This window comes from Drosophila nasuta, chromosome 3 (assembly GCF_023558535.2).
Source record: "Drosophila nasuta strain 15112-1781.00 chromosome 3, ASM2355853v1, whole genome shotgun sequence".
Lineage (NCBI taxonomy): Eukaryota > Metazoa > Arthropoda > Insecta > Diptera > Drosophilidae > Drosophila > Drosophila nasuta.
In genome coordinates, this window is record NC_083457.1 from 749,856 (window position 1) to 767,124 (window position 17,269).

The window sequence follows — 17,269 nt, forward strand, 5'->3', positions numbered from 1 at the left end:
TAACAAATTTTAGAAATAATTTGTATGCTGATATTTAAAACACTAGCTCTATATTTGTTGTTCGGTTTTGGTGATTTTAAAACTAACTAACTAACTCGTCAAACTATCATTCAATAGTTCTTAAATAAAATGACTTCTTTCTTGTCTTGAAATTTAACTTGTGAATATCAGAATTCAGAAAAGAAAAGGAAATAATTTATATTAATTTAATAATTATATATAATTTAATGTCAGAAACACTGTTTCATTTCTAACTTCTTCATTTTAAATTTTTTTCGAATTTTATTGATCTAATTATAAGAGCTTTTAAAACTTTTGTTTTTATATATATTAAGTCGAATGTTGACTTTAATTTATATGAAAAAGAGCGTAGATAAATTATTGATTAACTTTAAAAACCATTTATAGAGCTTTAAACACAGAAGATCGTTGTCAATCAAATCGAAAATATCCAAGAAGCTGAGATGGGAAAGTACGATACCTCAATAATATTTTTAGCCTATTGAAAGGAAAAAAGACAATTTCATTAAAAATGTGGCTTGTTATTTTTAATCATTCCTTAAATACTATAATTGACTAAATTCTTAAAGTTAAGCCTTCTGGCTTTCCACAAGCTCAAGAAACCTCTGGTGGATACCATTTTGAAGAAAAAAAGAAATCAAAGATTAAAAAACTTTTTGTTACAAAGATATGTATTGCATATGTGGAGATATATTATAACTAAATATTATTTGACTATAGTCACTATTTCTATACGTTTGTCATTAATATTTGAGCAGAAGCCCTTCATTAGCTATCACTAAAAATAATTTGCTATTGTTATTTATAAGTAGCTCTTTAAAATGTTGCTGACTTGTACCCAATTTGCTTTCACTTTAATTAGAATTCATTGTAGTGAAATATTTTATTTAAGTAAATGGGCAACACTCTGCTCAAAAGTCAGTCCCCAAGTGACAACTTCTGTAGAGAGGCATTCTTTTCCCCCCACCACGTGCCTAATACCGAATGCCTCATTCTCCATTCCTTAAGGTGCGCTCCATGTGGCCGATGGAAGCACTCTTCATTATTCAGGGCTGGAGGCTGTTAATTTATTTAACTACCGCACGCCTAAACCACGTGTATCGCATATATCAAAGCTTCGTTTGCCGTCAAATGGATTTCATTTTGAAATCCAATAACTGCCGAAATGAAAATGAAACATTTTCGCTAAGAAGCTGTAGAGACAACCCTTTCAAATCGCCAGGGATACAAGTACAACAACAACAACAACAGCGACAGCTAACTGCGTCAACTACCCAAACTTGACTGTGTGTATCATAAAATGAAACAGTTTTAAGTATATAATGTAGCGTATTTCATGTACACACATATACATATGTATGTGAGTACATAATGTACGCAAGGCAACACCAACACATGCACATAGCGTATTTCGCACTTTACGCAATTTTCCCCGCCAGCGCGAAAAAGGGTTGAAAAGTGCGTATGGAACAATGAACACCCCAATACATACACACACACACACGCACGCACAAAGAGATAGCGCAGCGTTGCCAGACTGTTGTCGATGGCTTTGTGAGGGCATCATCAATGCTGGGCCTAAGCTTCCACAGCTTCCGTTCGAACCCTTTGACAACACCCCCGCTCACATCCTTTCAGTACAATCGCCTTGGCGGCCATTATTATTTTACTCTTGCTCACTTGTTTTGGCCCCAGCACTTGTCGCCTCCCCACTGCCTCCTCCCCAACTGACTGTCCATACCACACCACAACCAACGGCCGCAACGTTTTCTTTGACGTTTTTTGGTAATTTTCTTACAAATATTTTTGGTAGTAAAGTTTTGCAGATTTAAGCCCTTCACCGTCTATTGAGAGCTTTTGCGGTTTGCATTGCTTTCGCGTCGGCCGACCGGGAAAAGACGAGAAGCGGGCGGCAGCGGGGCTTCCATTTCCATCCCATGCCACCGTAGTCGCCTTTTTAATCTCATTTTATGAAATGAAAATTTTTCAATTTTTCGACAAGAGATAAACTTTTTCTACTTGAATGCGTAATTACTTGCCGGGAATGAAATACTACGAATTTTCGCTGCTTTTCGCTTGACTTTCGGCGGTCGACGCCAACGCGAGCGCGAACGCGAACTGCGACGTCGTCGTCACCACTTTAACCGTTAACTTTGATTTTCAAGATGGCGTCATTGGCAGTGGCGTCACTGGCGCATAACTGTTATTAGGATTATGAAAATTATTAAAAGTGTACTGAAATAAAAGCAGACTTATGATGTGGTTTAATTCACTGTGGTGATCCAGGTCCCGCATAAAGGATAGAGCCTGTTAATGCCCCCGCCGAGATTTGCGGCTAAATTGGCAGGATCTGTGTCATTTTCAGGATTTATCCAACGAAAACAAAGATAACTAACGTTTAATTTGAGGCAGTTTAGTTACCCAATCAAAAAAAGTATTGTTCTGTTCGATCGAACAAAGCAACTGTCTAACTTTTTTCTTAATACAAATTAACTTAAGCTCAGACGGCAGACATACCTAAAACTTACCGTCTCAACTTTGCTCAAGTCATTATTGACGATACCAGTAAGTTTGCATACATACAATAAAGAACTTCAAGTGAGCACGTAGATAAACAAGTGCCAGCGAATATAAAAATGGTTTGACGTCCAAGATAAGTAAAAATTAATGAGGGATCTCAGCTACAGTGTACAAGGTTCAACTCACTTGGTTGTGGGTAATTAAACTGGGTGCTTCATTTGCAGAGAAAAACCAATAGAAAATACCCAAAAATTGTCAATGAGAAGAATCTAGTTGGATTTACGCACAACTCGCTGGCCACCAAGTCGAAACACCCTGTATTCCAATTAGAAAACAATGGCCGCGCACCCATAAGAAGAAAAAATGGAAGACCATAGAGAAGTGCTCGACAGGAGTCGGAATAAAGCAAAACAAACGTAAAACGGAAACCCAAAAAATGTCTGAAGATGTTAAAAAACTTTCGCTTAACTTTGTTTTTGCTTAATGAGCAAATACACATGTACACACGCACACACGCGCAGGGCACATTAAAAAAATGCGTTAAGGGCGCGTAACCAAGGGCCAAAGAGAACAAATATTAATGTCTGGGCCATATACTCATGCGACACACACACACACACACATGGTAAGAGTGCGTAGCTTAAAACTGTAAAAAAATGTCTTGGCCAGGGTTTTGTGGGGATTGTGGAGTGGGGTCTACTGACTGTTCAAAAATTACTCTTGCCACAGGGGTTGCTGTTGTGTTGTGTTTTTTTGGGTGGAAAATGCCCAGATATTGTCTGGCCCAGCAACAACAACAACAATTGCAACCAAAAAATGTTAAAAAATTAGAAATGAGCAGATTTGACGCACGCACATGTCGCAGTTGGCCCTCTCTTCCCCCTGCCCTCTCTCACTCTCTCTCTCACACACTCACACTTTGCGCTTCGCATAAATTATTTGGACTCATTTAATGTTTCAGATGCTGTTGCCCTTACAGCTTCTCTTTTCTACTTTTTCTTGTGTTTTGTGCTTCATCTTCTTTCTCTTTTCATTTTACGATTTTCAATTTTTATATCGGCTTTCTTTGGCCACCCTTCGGGCAGCATTTCACAGCTATATTTTGGGGGGATTTTTCTGTAAAAACAGCGAAAATTTTCGTTGGTAAAATTTAAATAATGCGTCCCCTGTCGCCACCAGATGTAACGTCTCCCCTCTCCACTCCATCGCACGATTGCGTTATTGCGTTTATCCATTTATCGCTGGTCTGGGAGATGTCCAATGCCTGCCTTACGGCGATAATTTCCACCATTGTAACGATTGCAGTGTGACCAGTTTGAGTTAATTCATATGCTGCTCACAGATAACTTTATTGAAGTCAAAACAAATAATCATGCCTCACTCAATTTGTGTTGATGGTCAATTTCAACCGGTTTTGAACTGACCAGCGGTCATTAAACAAACAAATAACAGATACACCTCCCTCCATAGTCATTGGTCACACTTATCTCTGGTTGACAACCCCTGCCTGAGTAGCTCATATAATAACAATTGAAAATGATAATGCGATTTTTATAGCACCTAAAATCGTATGTGTGTCCAGTCTTGTTTGCGCCCCTGTTTGACCAGGGGTAAGTGAGCGGTCAGTTGAGGTCGCCTGCCGCTAAATAGTTTTATTTGATTTGACATTTCGCTTTGAGCAGTGAATAAATTAGCATTGTGTGGTCACTTTAAGTGGATTGGATGGAGGGTTTTTTTTATGACCGCTTGTTAGGCAATTAGTACTGAGCGTAATTAATTCTTAAGCGTTATAATAAGGTTTGCAACATGAACTTTTTAGCACAATTGACACTAGACTTGTGAAAGCAGTACTAGATTTTGGAAGTATTTTATTGAGAGTTTTAGGTAAGCAACATTAAAGTTATAAGCCTTTAAGGGTTATTAAAGAATGGCGTGTTTTTTTTTTATTTGAGGTTGTCTATCAATCAATTGTAACACATAACATCAGACACGAAAAACCTAAACCCTTGTCATGCAAATGCATTGGCATTTTGAAATAAAATTCCCACATGTACTTATGCCAATTCATGAAACTGCAACCCCAGTTTATTGACACAACATCACCAACAAGTCATTAATAAAATCTTCATACATTATCCCTACGCAATTTTGGCATTGCACTTTTCAACAGGGTTGCAATTTTCGCACATACACAATCACTAACATTGCGTATATCCTCGACCCGATTTGGGCAACAAAGCCAGCCAACAAGTGCGCACAATGCAAACACAAAGCGAATCCGATTCGAGGTATGAATTATAAAGTGAATTCGTATTGTTTGCAATTCAACTTATTATTTCCTGGGTGCTGTCGTCATTGAAACACACTAGGCACACTATGAAATGCAAATTTTCATGCATTTTTTAGTTATGACAATTTGTTGCTTATTTGCATTACAAAGCCGATATAATAAAATGTGAATTTATAGATAAGCATATAAAATAGAATCTATAGGATTCGACAATGCAGAACCAAAGAGGTAAACATAAAAATACTATGAAAAATAAAACAATAACTTTACGATTTCTGTTTTATTTATTTGTTATGTTTGTCGATGCCAGATGATGGCAGGTGTGACCACTCAAAACAGCTGACAGTGTGGTCGCGATCAATTGATATCGAAAGTGACAAAGCTAGTATACTGTGCGTGTGACAAGGTCACACTGATCTAGTTTATCCTCACGTTGGTCACCCTGCCCTCTTTTAGTGCTTGTTCCTAATAACATATGTTCTTACTATTCGCTGACCTGCACAACAAGTGTATTTTCAAGTGCAATAAATATAATTGTAAAAGTTACAAATTGTATTAATTCACACAATGTTGAAATATTATATAATGTTATTCATATATGTAACAAAGTAGTTTATTGATATGAAATATAAAATGAATATATAATGAAGTAATGTTGAAATAAACAGATTAATGATCAACACGATTAGAGGACAACTGTTCCTGTCAATGCCGATACACCAACTGCCTTCCCGTCGATCTTGCTTTCATAATCAGTGCTGAACAGAGTTGATCTTGCACATCTATTAGAAAAATAATAACTCGTTTGAATATCCTTCTAAATTTTCTGACAAATGTCGGTAATTTCATTAGGCAAAAGTGTTTGTGAAGTAGCAAGCACTAGTATATTATTTCTTCGCATTAAATATAAGCTCAGCCATATGAGGTTACACATTACAATATTTGTAGCTGTGTTTCCGTTTGCAATCAGAAAGTCATTTGGTAACAAGCCGAATTTGCCTTACGTGTTAGCCAACTACAGCGAAAACTACCTTGCATGTTCTGGCAGGTTTTCATTAATTTCGAACAGCCCCAGCAATGCGTAATTTATGCAAATCAAACAGAAATGTTTAGTGGATATATTGGGGAATAAAAACAAGCTGACCAAGGGCACATTTTGGGTAATTAGCAAAGGTTGAGCTGCATGTCCTGCAGGGATACGAGTATGTGGCCTAGCACTTGGACTGGCACGCGTGCTACTTACAACAGTCCATTGTGCAACGAGTTGTGGCACGGATGAGAGTGTGGAGGTTGCAAGGTGGCAAGGCAGCACATGTAATGCCCGGCCTAATGACCGCTACGCACTTCCGGTATGGCTCAAGGACTCTCATGCGTATTTTCGGCTCTGATAAATATTCAAATTAGTAAAGCGCGCAGAGTCAGCTGCCCAAAGCTCAACACAAAGCGGCAAAAAGTGTGTCGCATATTAAAAAGTCATTTTCCAAGCAAATGATTCAACATTTTCTTAATTTTTTTTACGATGTGAGATTAGAGGGAGCAAAAACGACAGGGAGGGAAACACATGCTGTTCGACATGAGCTTGACCGGAAGTGGCATACGTGACGGAAATGCGTGTTTTTTGTTATGAACTCCATTTTAGTTGTACTTTCGAATACATATGAAACTAAACTCATAAACACAAGAATTGCGAGGCAATAATATTTGTTGGAAAATAACTCGTAGTTAATTCCTCGAATGATGCAAATAAGAAGAATTGATATGCTAAGTTTCTTGAGAAGGACTGATTGAAACTAATTTCGTTATTATTATTATTATTCGCTGGGCTTGGAAATTTAAACACTTATTTCTTGAATCGTATCGTATTAATCGTTTATGATAAGTTTTAAGTCATTAATTAAGCTTCTTATTTGTTCACATAGAAAAAACGATGATTTCAAAATTCGAAAAAGGAAACAACATTTCATTACACTTTTAGTTTCGAATAAAGTGGTAACGGTTATTTAATACTTAATATATATTAAAATATTCTTAAAATGGTATATATGGGAATTTTCAAGATGAGTAATACGATCATTGTGCGTCGCAAAATACAAAGCGAAGTAATTGCAAAAATTATAACAAAAGACGAAACTTTCAAATGAAAAGCACGCATCGAACAAGCAAAATAAAAATCCGTTATTTTCATAGGAATATAATATTAGTTTTAGATATTTTTCACGCCCACGAACGAGAATAGAACGCGCTCTTTATGATAGATTTTTGCTACAAATACAATAGCAATTGCTGTTTATATGGTTCCTGAAAATTTGGTAGCCATTGGAAAAACATTATAGAAATACTATATATCATATGAAATAAACATTGTTGAAGTTATTTAAGAAATAATTTGATATAGTAAATAAAAGACCGAGTTGTTTTGGTTGTCAATCCGGGGTAACATATCGATATACCAAGTACTGTCTTCTGTATATTTTAGTATTTTTTCGGAACACTAGTTTAGTTTTAAGTAATAATAACGCACTGATTTTATAGATATTCGGTGTGGTGTGTATCACAATCGAGCAAAGTTAAATGTACTTACCTTCTTTATTTCGAATTTACCTAATTTTAATTCAGACCATTTTTAAATGCAAAATAATAATATGAAATAATTTTTTTGCTTTGCACAGTAATATTATTATGTATGTAGATATACTTTGAAGCAATTTTCGTTTTGTATTAAACTTAACTGAGCTAGCTCGACGTTAAGCCCAACCTTAAGCCTCCATGTTTAAGGATTTGGTTGGAATGTATCTGACATTCTCCTTCAACATTTTTTTTTTTTTCATTTTGGCATATGCATTTAATTCACTTTTTACATTTTCTGTTGCTCTATCTTCAGAATGCGATGAATATTAACGATTTTTACTATTACGCATCTTGTAAGAGCCGCTGTTGGCTTTTCCTCTTTAGCTCTTCTGTTTGTTTTGCCGTTTGTTTCAGTCGAAAATTTCGTTTTTCTTTTTCGCTAAACGTCAACTAGAAAATCCTTGAATATTATAAATATTCCCAACACTCGCTGCGCTGTCTTCCATTTGCCGCATTTGATGTTTGATGTGGATGAGGCTGAGAATGTTGACGAGTACATGAAGGGAGATTGCTATGCAGAGAGGACAGAGAGTCGAGTCCTGCCCACAGGACTCAGTTGCTGCTACCCAAACAGCTCTTTACCCTGGCTGTAAATTTTAATGATTTTTGTGTAGTTGTTGTCTTGTGGCACACACGCCTCGTCCTCCTTCTTCAACTCCAGCTCGGGCTTTTGCTTCTGCTCCTGCTCCTGCTGCTTGTTGTCGCTGTGTTGCGCTCTGCTGCTTTTTTATTGGATTTGCCAGTGAAGCGTCAAGCGGGCAGTCAGCCTCGAGGTGCCTCGTGGGCCTCGACTCTCTGTGTGTGTGTCTGCTTGCTTGCTTGCTTGGCTTGTCATCTGGCTAAGCTCTAAAAATTAATGATGCGCAGCCCATTCGTAAGATCCTGACGCTGTCATTGGCTGGCTGCGTATCCTCGCATATGCAAACATTCACATTCGCCGATGTAAGCCGCGGCTCAGTTCCGATCGGCTCATTGATGAAAATTAATGAGTGTGCGTGCTCTACTCGTAGTATGCAAAAAAACAAAAACAAATTCCAAAAAATATATATGCATACTTACATATATACACATATTTTGGAAGATTTTGCGTTTCGATATAGAAAAACTTGTTTGTATTCGTCCTTTGGTTCGGGCTTCCAGAACTGACTCGAGAAACTAATTTGCATAATTACAGCCCGAATTTTTTTCTCGTTTTTGTTGTTATATTCAGAGCGAACGCTTGTAAGAGAGTATTACCTTGCGGCATAAGGGTCGCAATGTCCTTTTTGTGTATATACGAATCAGTGTTCCCTCATGAAATTACGCACTCACAGACACAGTCACAGTCACAGACACAGATGCAGATACACACATGAACAGGCGCACGCACTTTTTATTTTAAAAGCGAGCACGCAATACGAAAATCGAATGCGAATGCGAGAAAACACTTCAAATACTCGAACGAGCATTTGAGTATGAGTTGGCCATGCCTTCATTTACATATTCACAATTAACAACTAGAAAAGATTCCTTTATGCACAGCTATTATTATTTTCACAATAAACATTTTTTTAGAGAATTGAAAGCGCTTTTGTTATTGCTTTGCTTTTATCATTTAAATATAAGCTAGTATGAAAAGTACCATAATTAAGGATATGAACTGAACATACCAAATAAAACATTTTTAATGAAAATTTTTTTAATTTGTATGCCAATGTTTTTTAGTTAAAAGGCGGATATAACATTATAATTATTACATTTAGATTTTTATAAGCAAAATAAATAATATAATTTATTATGAAAAAATTATTATATGTGCACAATCTGTATCAATAGGTATAATAAAAAGGTGTTTTATAATAAGTTATTTTCATTATTACTGAAAGGTATAACATTATAATAAGGCTTACATCAATTAAATTCTATTCTATTGAAAGGTATATAGTATCATATAAAAGGTATCATAAAATCATTTATTATTTCATAGAGCGAGTTCGGTGCAACTTAATGTGTTGCAACCCCGACTGAAATATTTTTTCTTGTTTATAACCGATTTAAAAATTCGTCTGAGCACTGCTAACGACAAAGTTGGCGATGGCGTTCTCAGACTTGGGGATATTTCTCGAGTTCATTCCATTCATTAGCAAAACCCACCTCTCTCCCACTTTATCTCTCCCTCTCTCTCTCTTTATTCACTCACTTTGTGTTCGTGTCTATGTGAGAGAGAGAATGATTTCATTTGGAGTTCGTAATTTTTACTTGGGTCTCTTGTGCGAGAATTTTCCTTTAATTTTATCGATTTACAAGGATGCCCAGCACTCTCCTTTACCGTTAGCCAGTTAATGAGCTGCAGTTGAGCTTCGCTTGACATTATTTGCCCAACGGGATCCCTCCCAGAATCATTCAACTTTGCCAGCTACTGATTATAATCAGCATTATAATGTGTACTCTCCTTACACTTGAATAGTTCACGCCATGGATCACTGCACTTGGAGCTGCAGATGCCGATGCCGATGCTAGAGATGCTGGAGCAGGAGCTGAAGCCATCAGTTGACTGCGTAGTTGAACGTGCAACGCAATGCCTGAGTTGAGTTTGGCTTTTGAGGCACTTTCTTATAGGCTCTAATACCCATAATCAGGTTAACGTTAACGTTCAGTTTACCCACTGATTTGCTGGCACTTCTTCTTCTGCCTCTTCTTGGAGGAGCAGCTGCTGCTATTCGAACTCTGGTGAATGTGTGAACATTCTAGGCAGCTTCCTAGTTAGCGAAGCCAATTGCAATTTGCCCCCAAGTTGTTCAAGTTGCTCGAGTTGTTTTTTGTAAGTTGTGCAAGTGGCAGATGCAAGTGGAAACAGATTTTAATCAAAAGTCAGACCGTTGTAACCCGAATCCAAAAGACCTTTCTCCCGCACGTTAGCTGTTTATATAATTATGATATTTGATTTAATGACGACTTGCTTCCGAAACAATCCAATCAAAAAATTTGATTGAAGTGGGCGTCCCATCGGCCCATTGATCCAACAGCTAGGCGTGAAACTATTCCAAAGGTCAAACACCCAAAAGAAGTCCTACTCCCAGTTCCAATCCCAGTCCCAGACGAACTCCTCTGAATAGTTTCATCTGATTTAGTATAATGGCGAACTAGTGCAGGCCAAGGCAATTTCCTAGCAAATTTATAACCACATAGGATCCATACTCGATCCCATACATGCAGTCGATGTGCTCCACTGGAGATCCTATGTCGATATTAAATTCTTAATTTGCAATCATTAGCAAACCCGTGAGCCATGGAACATGCCAAGGCGGCAAATTTAATACCCATATATTGTTCAATGCGTTCCTCTCTCTTTCTACACACGACTGCCAATCGATGGTCTGTTTCTGAAGACTTGTTCTCGGGGTAGCTGCTTTTGATTTTTAAATTGAAAATAATAATTTTGCGCACTCAATTTTCAGCGATTTGTCAAAACATTGTTTATTGTCCGACGCCAGAGCCGCCAAGTCGCCAAGTTGCCAAGCTGCCAAGTCGCCAGCCTGCAGTCTCTCAAGTCTCTGAGTTGCCTAACCTCGTCCTCATGCTTATGCTCATCCTCAGACCATCTCTAGATCATCCAAGTCGTTCTACTCGGCGGCGCACTTTAAGTTAATTGAAATATTTCAACGATTTTCGCCTCTACAAATGCTGCCTGTGGCTTCTACCTGCTTCGTTCACTGTCTGCCACGTTGAACTCGGGACTCTTCATTTGCTTGAGCTTTGCATGCGGCTTAGATCAAAGCGCCTCTCTTTTTATATTTTTTATATTTTGCATATTCCTTTTAATAGAATTCAATGCTCTTTTCTATCGCATGCGATTTATTTTCTACGTATTTAAGTTCACGAATCTGAGATCAGACTCGATTCATTGCCCAACCTCGCCGCTTCTTCTTGATCTCCTTCTCCCTCGCACTCTATGCCTGGAAACCGAGATCAATATTGATTTTATATTGCCATTTGACCGCTAGGCGCCATATTGCCTACAAATTGAGTGATTGGGTTTCTTTTTAAGATCCCGCACAATCGTCTGAATATTGATATGGGAAATTGGGAGCTTTGCTAAATCTAAACAATTTATTTTACCAAATTACTAAACAGCTGCAGGTATTTATGGACTTATTTATTTATAAACTTACAATCTTAATATATCAATAGAAGTCATTTAAAAATTTTAAAGTTAGTTGTGGTTTGTTAATAAGTGCAACTATAAGACTAGAGTTATAATTTTAATGACAAACAATATACAATACTTAGTTAAGTACAAGACATTATAATTAATCAAGTAATACCAAAGTGTAAGATACAAAACAATACATAAGTGTTTTTACTGCATTAAAAATATACTATAGACACCGAAATTTACAGATTGTATACCAAAGCAATTAAACCCCGTAAGCTGCGGGTCTAATCGCAACCCATATATAACCCATACAAATATACGATTAATCATAACTATGAGAATAACAATAATATTATAATAATAATAATTAATTTTAGTTTTAGTAATTTCTTACTATTATCTAATAACAATGAGAATAATAATAATAATAATTATTATTTGTAGCTTTAGTAAATTCTTTGTATTATCAATATAAATAGACTTACAATTAATTTTATATAATATGATTTCAGATGATGATTTTTCATCTTTGGATAAACTTAAGTAGTTTTTTTTTGAGCTTTCACTTAAAATATAATATTTTCCTTGACATGCACTCACTTTTGCAGAAAAACGAAAAGAAATGATTAACTGCCGCGCTTCTTCGAATAAATTCTCAGAATTGTCCTGCCACTTGGCCATAGGCCTTCTGAGCACATTTCTATGTAATCCTGTGAGCTTTGTTGGCTTGTGAAACAAATTTTGGTTGTTTTGTTTCTGACAACCGCCCAGCGACAGTCTATGCCAACTGTCGCACAGTGGGCACTCCAAGCAAATTCCCACTCTGCGAACTGAGTGTATGACTGTCACATGCGTTTGGCGTCCGGCTCCAAAGTTTATACGCTCTAACGGCAAATGGCCAAGGGAGCAACTGAGGGGTGGCGGATGAGGTCGCTAACGCCCACAAAAAAAAAGTTGCTGGGTCCCTTGAAGGCAAGCGCGTAAATCTTTTGCATAATTCAGTGGCTGCTGAATCTGCTTTTGCTTTTGCTGTTACTGCTTTTACTTCGGCTTCTACTTCTGCTTCCCTGCTCTACCCAGGACACTGTACTCTGTACTGTACACACTTTAAGGCGGTTTCAAGTGGCGCACTTACGACTCACAGCCATAGCAGCTGCTTGTCACACCAATAGCCTGTCCAACTTCTTCACCAGCCCAGCCTCCTTCGTGTCCATTCGGTCGAACAAGTTGAGACCCCCTGTCTGTGCTCATTCCAGTGTGGAATCCAGTACTCCCCACTCCAGCTCCCCTCTGAGCGCACATGCAAATCCCGAGCTGTCCGTCATTGGCACCCACCCTTGTCCTCTTCATCCTCAAGCTCATCGGCGTCTCGTTTTATAGTTAAACATGCCACCCATTTAATAATCATCCCTCTACGCATTGTCTCCCCCGTCACATGTAAATGATTTTTTTTCGTTGCTTCTCTACTTCTTCTACTTATTCTCCATATACTTCTTTGTGGACTTTGCTACTTTCTCAGCTTCCGCTCGAACATATCCGGGACGTTTCTTATCCATTCTTTTCCTGTCGTTGTTGTTGTTGTTGTAGTGCGTGTGCTTGTACGCGTGCAGACTGTTGTTTAGTTGAGTCTCTTCCCGCGATGTTCCCTGGTCTCTTGGGGCGTCATTTGTATTAACGAAGGTGAAGGATTTTTCAATTCCCATTTTTATTCTCCCGCTTCATTGTTTACTTTTTTTTGGCACCGTGGCGTGTTATATATGACGTATTGCTTCGTACCTGAAATTGACATAAATCAGTTTTTTAGCTTGCGAGGTTCCTAAGTGGTCCCACTGTACCAGCTGCTTATTTATCTTCATCTACGGCGCACACATTTCCTTATTTACGATCTTGCTTAATGCATGTAAATATTCTTAACAACTAAGAATGCGGCAGTTGAGTGCGCCTGAAAAAAATGTTTTGTTAAAATATACCAAATTAATATAAAAAATATACTAAACTATTCCAGATGCTTTATTTGGTATAACGATAGATTAAAATTGTGCCATAGAGTAAGAAACCTACACTTGAGCGTGCTCGACTCTGAAATACCCGCGACTCATTGTGAATAAAAGTACAGAAGAACGGTATTAATGTCAAAATATCTCAAATGAATATACCACAAACATAGCAAATGCTTTATTTGGTGTTTTTATATAGTACTACATTCAAAATATTCCAGATTGTCATTTAAAGCAACTAAGACCTGTAGTAAGTTTCCGTTGTTGCCCATGCAAAAGTATTTCCTTAATAACTTCGTTATAAAGACTGTAGTTATTGTCGTATATACCAAAATTACGACTTTTATCGATTTGTGGAAGCGGAAGTGGACGTGGCAAAAATTTAAAACAAACTGGATCTGAGTGCAAACTTAAGAAGTCCTATATGGGGTCGGAGATGACTTTTTCTGGTTGTTACATACATTTCCTGCAGGTACAAAGTTATATTTTGAATGCGGTACTATATCGATTACCACATATACCATTTGGTATACTTTTAGTATATTTGCAGTATATTCGGTATATTTTGAGAATAATACCGCAAAATATATTGCTTTTAATCAAATTGGGTAGCGGGTATCTCACAGTCGAGTGCACTCGACTGTAGCTTTCTTACTTGTTTTATGTCGAATTTAATAAACATCCGTCAGCAATAGATCAGTAGATCTTACGTGTAAGTTAAGGAATTTGCCAAAACACTTACAATAAAAGAGATGCTAAAAAGAGGCATAAAAACACGACATTAAATGGACAATAGACAAACATGGTCATAACTACGCAGCTGCAACTCATAGAATCCGAAGCCTGTAATTTCGGACAAGCACCAAATAATTCCATATCCACAACCTCAACTACAACTACAACTGCAACTATGGACACATCCACATCCCAGAGCTAAGTCCAGACGTTGCGCGTGCGAGTTTGCCGTTCGGCATTGCGATTATATCAGAGTACAGGAATCGATGCTTGGCACGAAATGAGTCTCTGTCTAGGCTTAAATATAATAATATTTGTATGCGTTATGGCCACATACACATATAGTGGAGTAGGAAGATGGAAGTGTTGGTGGGGGAAGGGAGTGGTAGCACTCTTGGCAGCAGTTGCAGAAAGCCTTGTTAGCTCCGTTTGCCAAACTGACCAGTCTTGGCTAAGCAGGCATTGAGTTGTGAATAAGTGAGTAAGCCAACACTCTTCACTGACCTCCCCCGCTTCGTGTTACAGTGCTGCGCTGGGAGGGCGCCGGAGGTCATTTGGCTTCTTAAATGCAATTGAACGGTGTTCGTGCGGCATTTTGGGGCAACACTTTGCAAGTGATTCTAGTGGCTCCACTAGCGGTGAGTAGAGTTCGCTTGCCATGCTTCCTGAATGTGCACAATTTGGGTAACAGGGTTGTCGAAGCATAAAAAGAAACGGATAAAAATTTAAGGAACTCTATCAAAAATATTTAAATGTTATGTAAAAATATTAAACTGAATAAAATAAATATTACTGTTTATTTAATAAAAAATACTTCTTAGAAAGACAAGTCACATCATAAAATTTTTTTTAAGGTTTTCTAAGAAATATACCACTGATGGATATTGATGAAAATTAATCAAAAATAAGAAAATATCATTTTCTGAATTAAAATCAGTTAAGAATTTTAAGCAACTATTCTAAAAATATGTATAGTAAAGTTTATATCATGAAATATTGAAAGCATAATGTTAAAGATTATAAAGACACATTATATTATATGCCTATTTTAATATATTAAAACTACATTTCGCGTTGGGAACTCAGTCTTACAATACTTACCACTATTTAGATTGATAAAAAGACAGCGCCGCAAAGAATTCTCAACAAATATCCACTAAATGGTTGAGCAGATGATCGCCCAAAGCTTATGCGCTGTCAATTTCATTGTTTTCCGGTGTCTAAATTGTAATCCTTGACTGTCTGTCCGTTTCCCTCTCCCTCTCTCACACTCTCTTGTTGCATCCTTGCAGTGAACAGAGCGGCTTTCACTTTGCCGATATTCTGGACTGGGTGAGAAGCGATCGCTGTCCCTGCTGCTGCCCCCATGCCACATACGAGCTGGGAATGGGAAGTTTGAATTCGCGTTGGGTCCAAGACTGAGAGACTGTTGGATCGCGAGAGTTGGGGTCTGGGGTCTTGTTCTGTCTTGTGTGTTCGCTGGTCGTTTACGATTTAGTCGCGATTGGACGGCGAATTTGTTACACCCACAATTGTTGTGGCAGTCACCTTTTCAGCCTGGTAGTTTCCTTGCCACTTGCGGCACTTTTGCACTTGAAATGAGATCGCCATGGATTGCTCAACGAGTGTCTGCTTCCCTCTGGCTGCCTGCCTGCCGTGTCTTAGAAATGATTTATTTGAGCACGCGCGTTTGCCAGTTCATAGAGGCCACACTCCCGACTCCCGAGCTGCTGGTTTGTGTCTGGTGAGCTTTGCTTATCGCCAAGCAATTAATCCGTGTGATTGGTCACTTGACGCCCACGTCCAGTTTAGCGAAAATATTCTCTGTTGTACGAGCTAAGTATCAAGAATAATCAGGCCAGTATTGAAAACACTTCTTAGGTAACTTTCAAGTAAGTTAAGAGGCGTATAACTAGATGTATTTCTCCTTCTAGTTCGTATCTTGAATACCTAATATATATCAAATGAAATATCTGAATAAAAACTCCTGTATTCAACTGGCATTTGAAAGTTTATTGTGCAAGCATTTTAGTTAAAGGAAATCAGTTGTGAAAATTCGCCTAAAGAGAAGGGAGATTCTTACTTCTTCTTGAGGAAGGGGCTGACGATGGCAGGAGCCGCATAGGTGGTGATCGGAGCAGTGTAAGCAGGAGCTGAGTAAGAGGTCACGGGTGCTGCATAGGCCGGAGCACTGTACACAGAGCGAGTGTAAGCGGGATAGGCAGCGGAGTAAGTGGCCACAGGAGCAGCAGCAGCATAAGTTGTCACTGGAGCAGCAGCAGAATAGGTGGCCACTGGGGAAGCAGCAGCATAAGTTGTAACTGGAGCAGCAGCAGCATAGGTGGTCACTGGAGCAGAGAAGGCAGGGGCTGCAGCGTAGGTGGTGACAGGAGACGCCAGGTAACCAGCTTGGGCGACAGCCAGGCACAGAGCAAAGCAGATAAGGAACTGAAAGTCAGAGAAGAGAATCATGAATCTGAAGCAATTGTTAAGGCTGCATCACACTAACTTGCATGTTGATTGTTTTGAGTTTGTTTTGTTGGTTCGTCAACGACTGATGCTGATGGCCAATTAACGCATCGCTTTTATAGCCAACTTAACAACTGCTCAATTGCGTAGGCGATGCCAGCAAGCAAACAAGTTTTTCGGCTTAAATTCCGAACTAGAACACAAAAGATAGATTTCTATAGAGCACTCGTAAATGCGGATGCTGTCACAGTTATTGGCATTATCTTCAGTTCGACTCATAATTGTCGAGTAATTGACACCGTAGGCGTATCTAATGGATTAATTTTTAATTTTTTTTTTCTTGATAAGACTCCTATTAGATTTATATAAGTTAATTATTTATTTAAAAATAATAACAAAAATATATTTCATTACGATTCCGATTGGAACCGTTCTTTATTGAAATTGAATTAAAGACTAAAGACTAATTCTAAA

At 38.1% G+C, this 17,269-nt stretch overlaps 1 protein-coding gene across 1 annotated transcript; it reads right to left on the reverse strand.

Annotated features, from left to right (window-relative positions):
* Positions 1-16,329: 16,329 nt before the first annotated feature.
* On the reverse strand, positions 16,330-16,964 carry LOC132792690 (cuticle protein 16.5-like). Its single transcript, XM_060802138.1, has 2 exons — positions 16,836-16,964; positions 16,330-16,774 (listed from the first exon to the last, which is right to left on the reverse strand). The coding sequence occupies exons 1-2, from the start codon at positions 16,839-16,841 to the stop codon at positions 16,406-16,408; spliced, it is 375 nt and encodes a 124-aa protein (XP_060658121.1). The 5' UTR covers positions 16,842-16,964; the 3' UTR covers positions 16,330-16,405.
* Between the last annotated feature and the right edge of the window lie 305 nt (positions 16,965-17,269).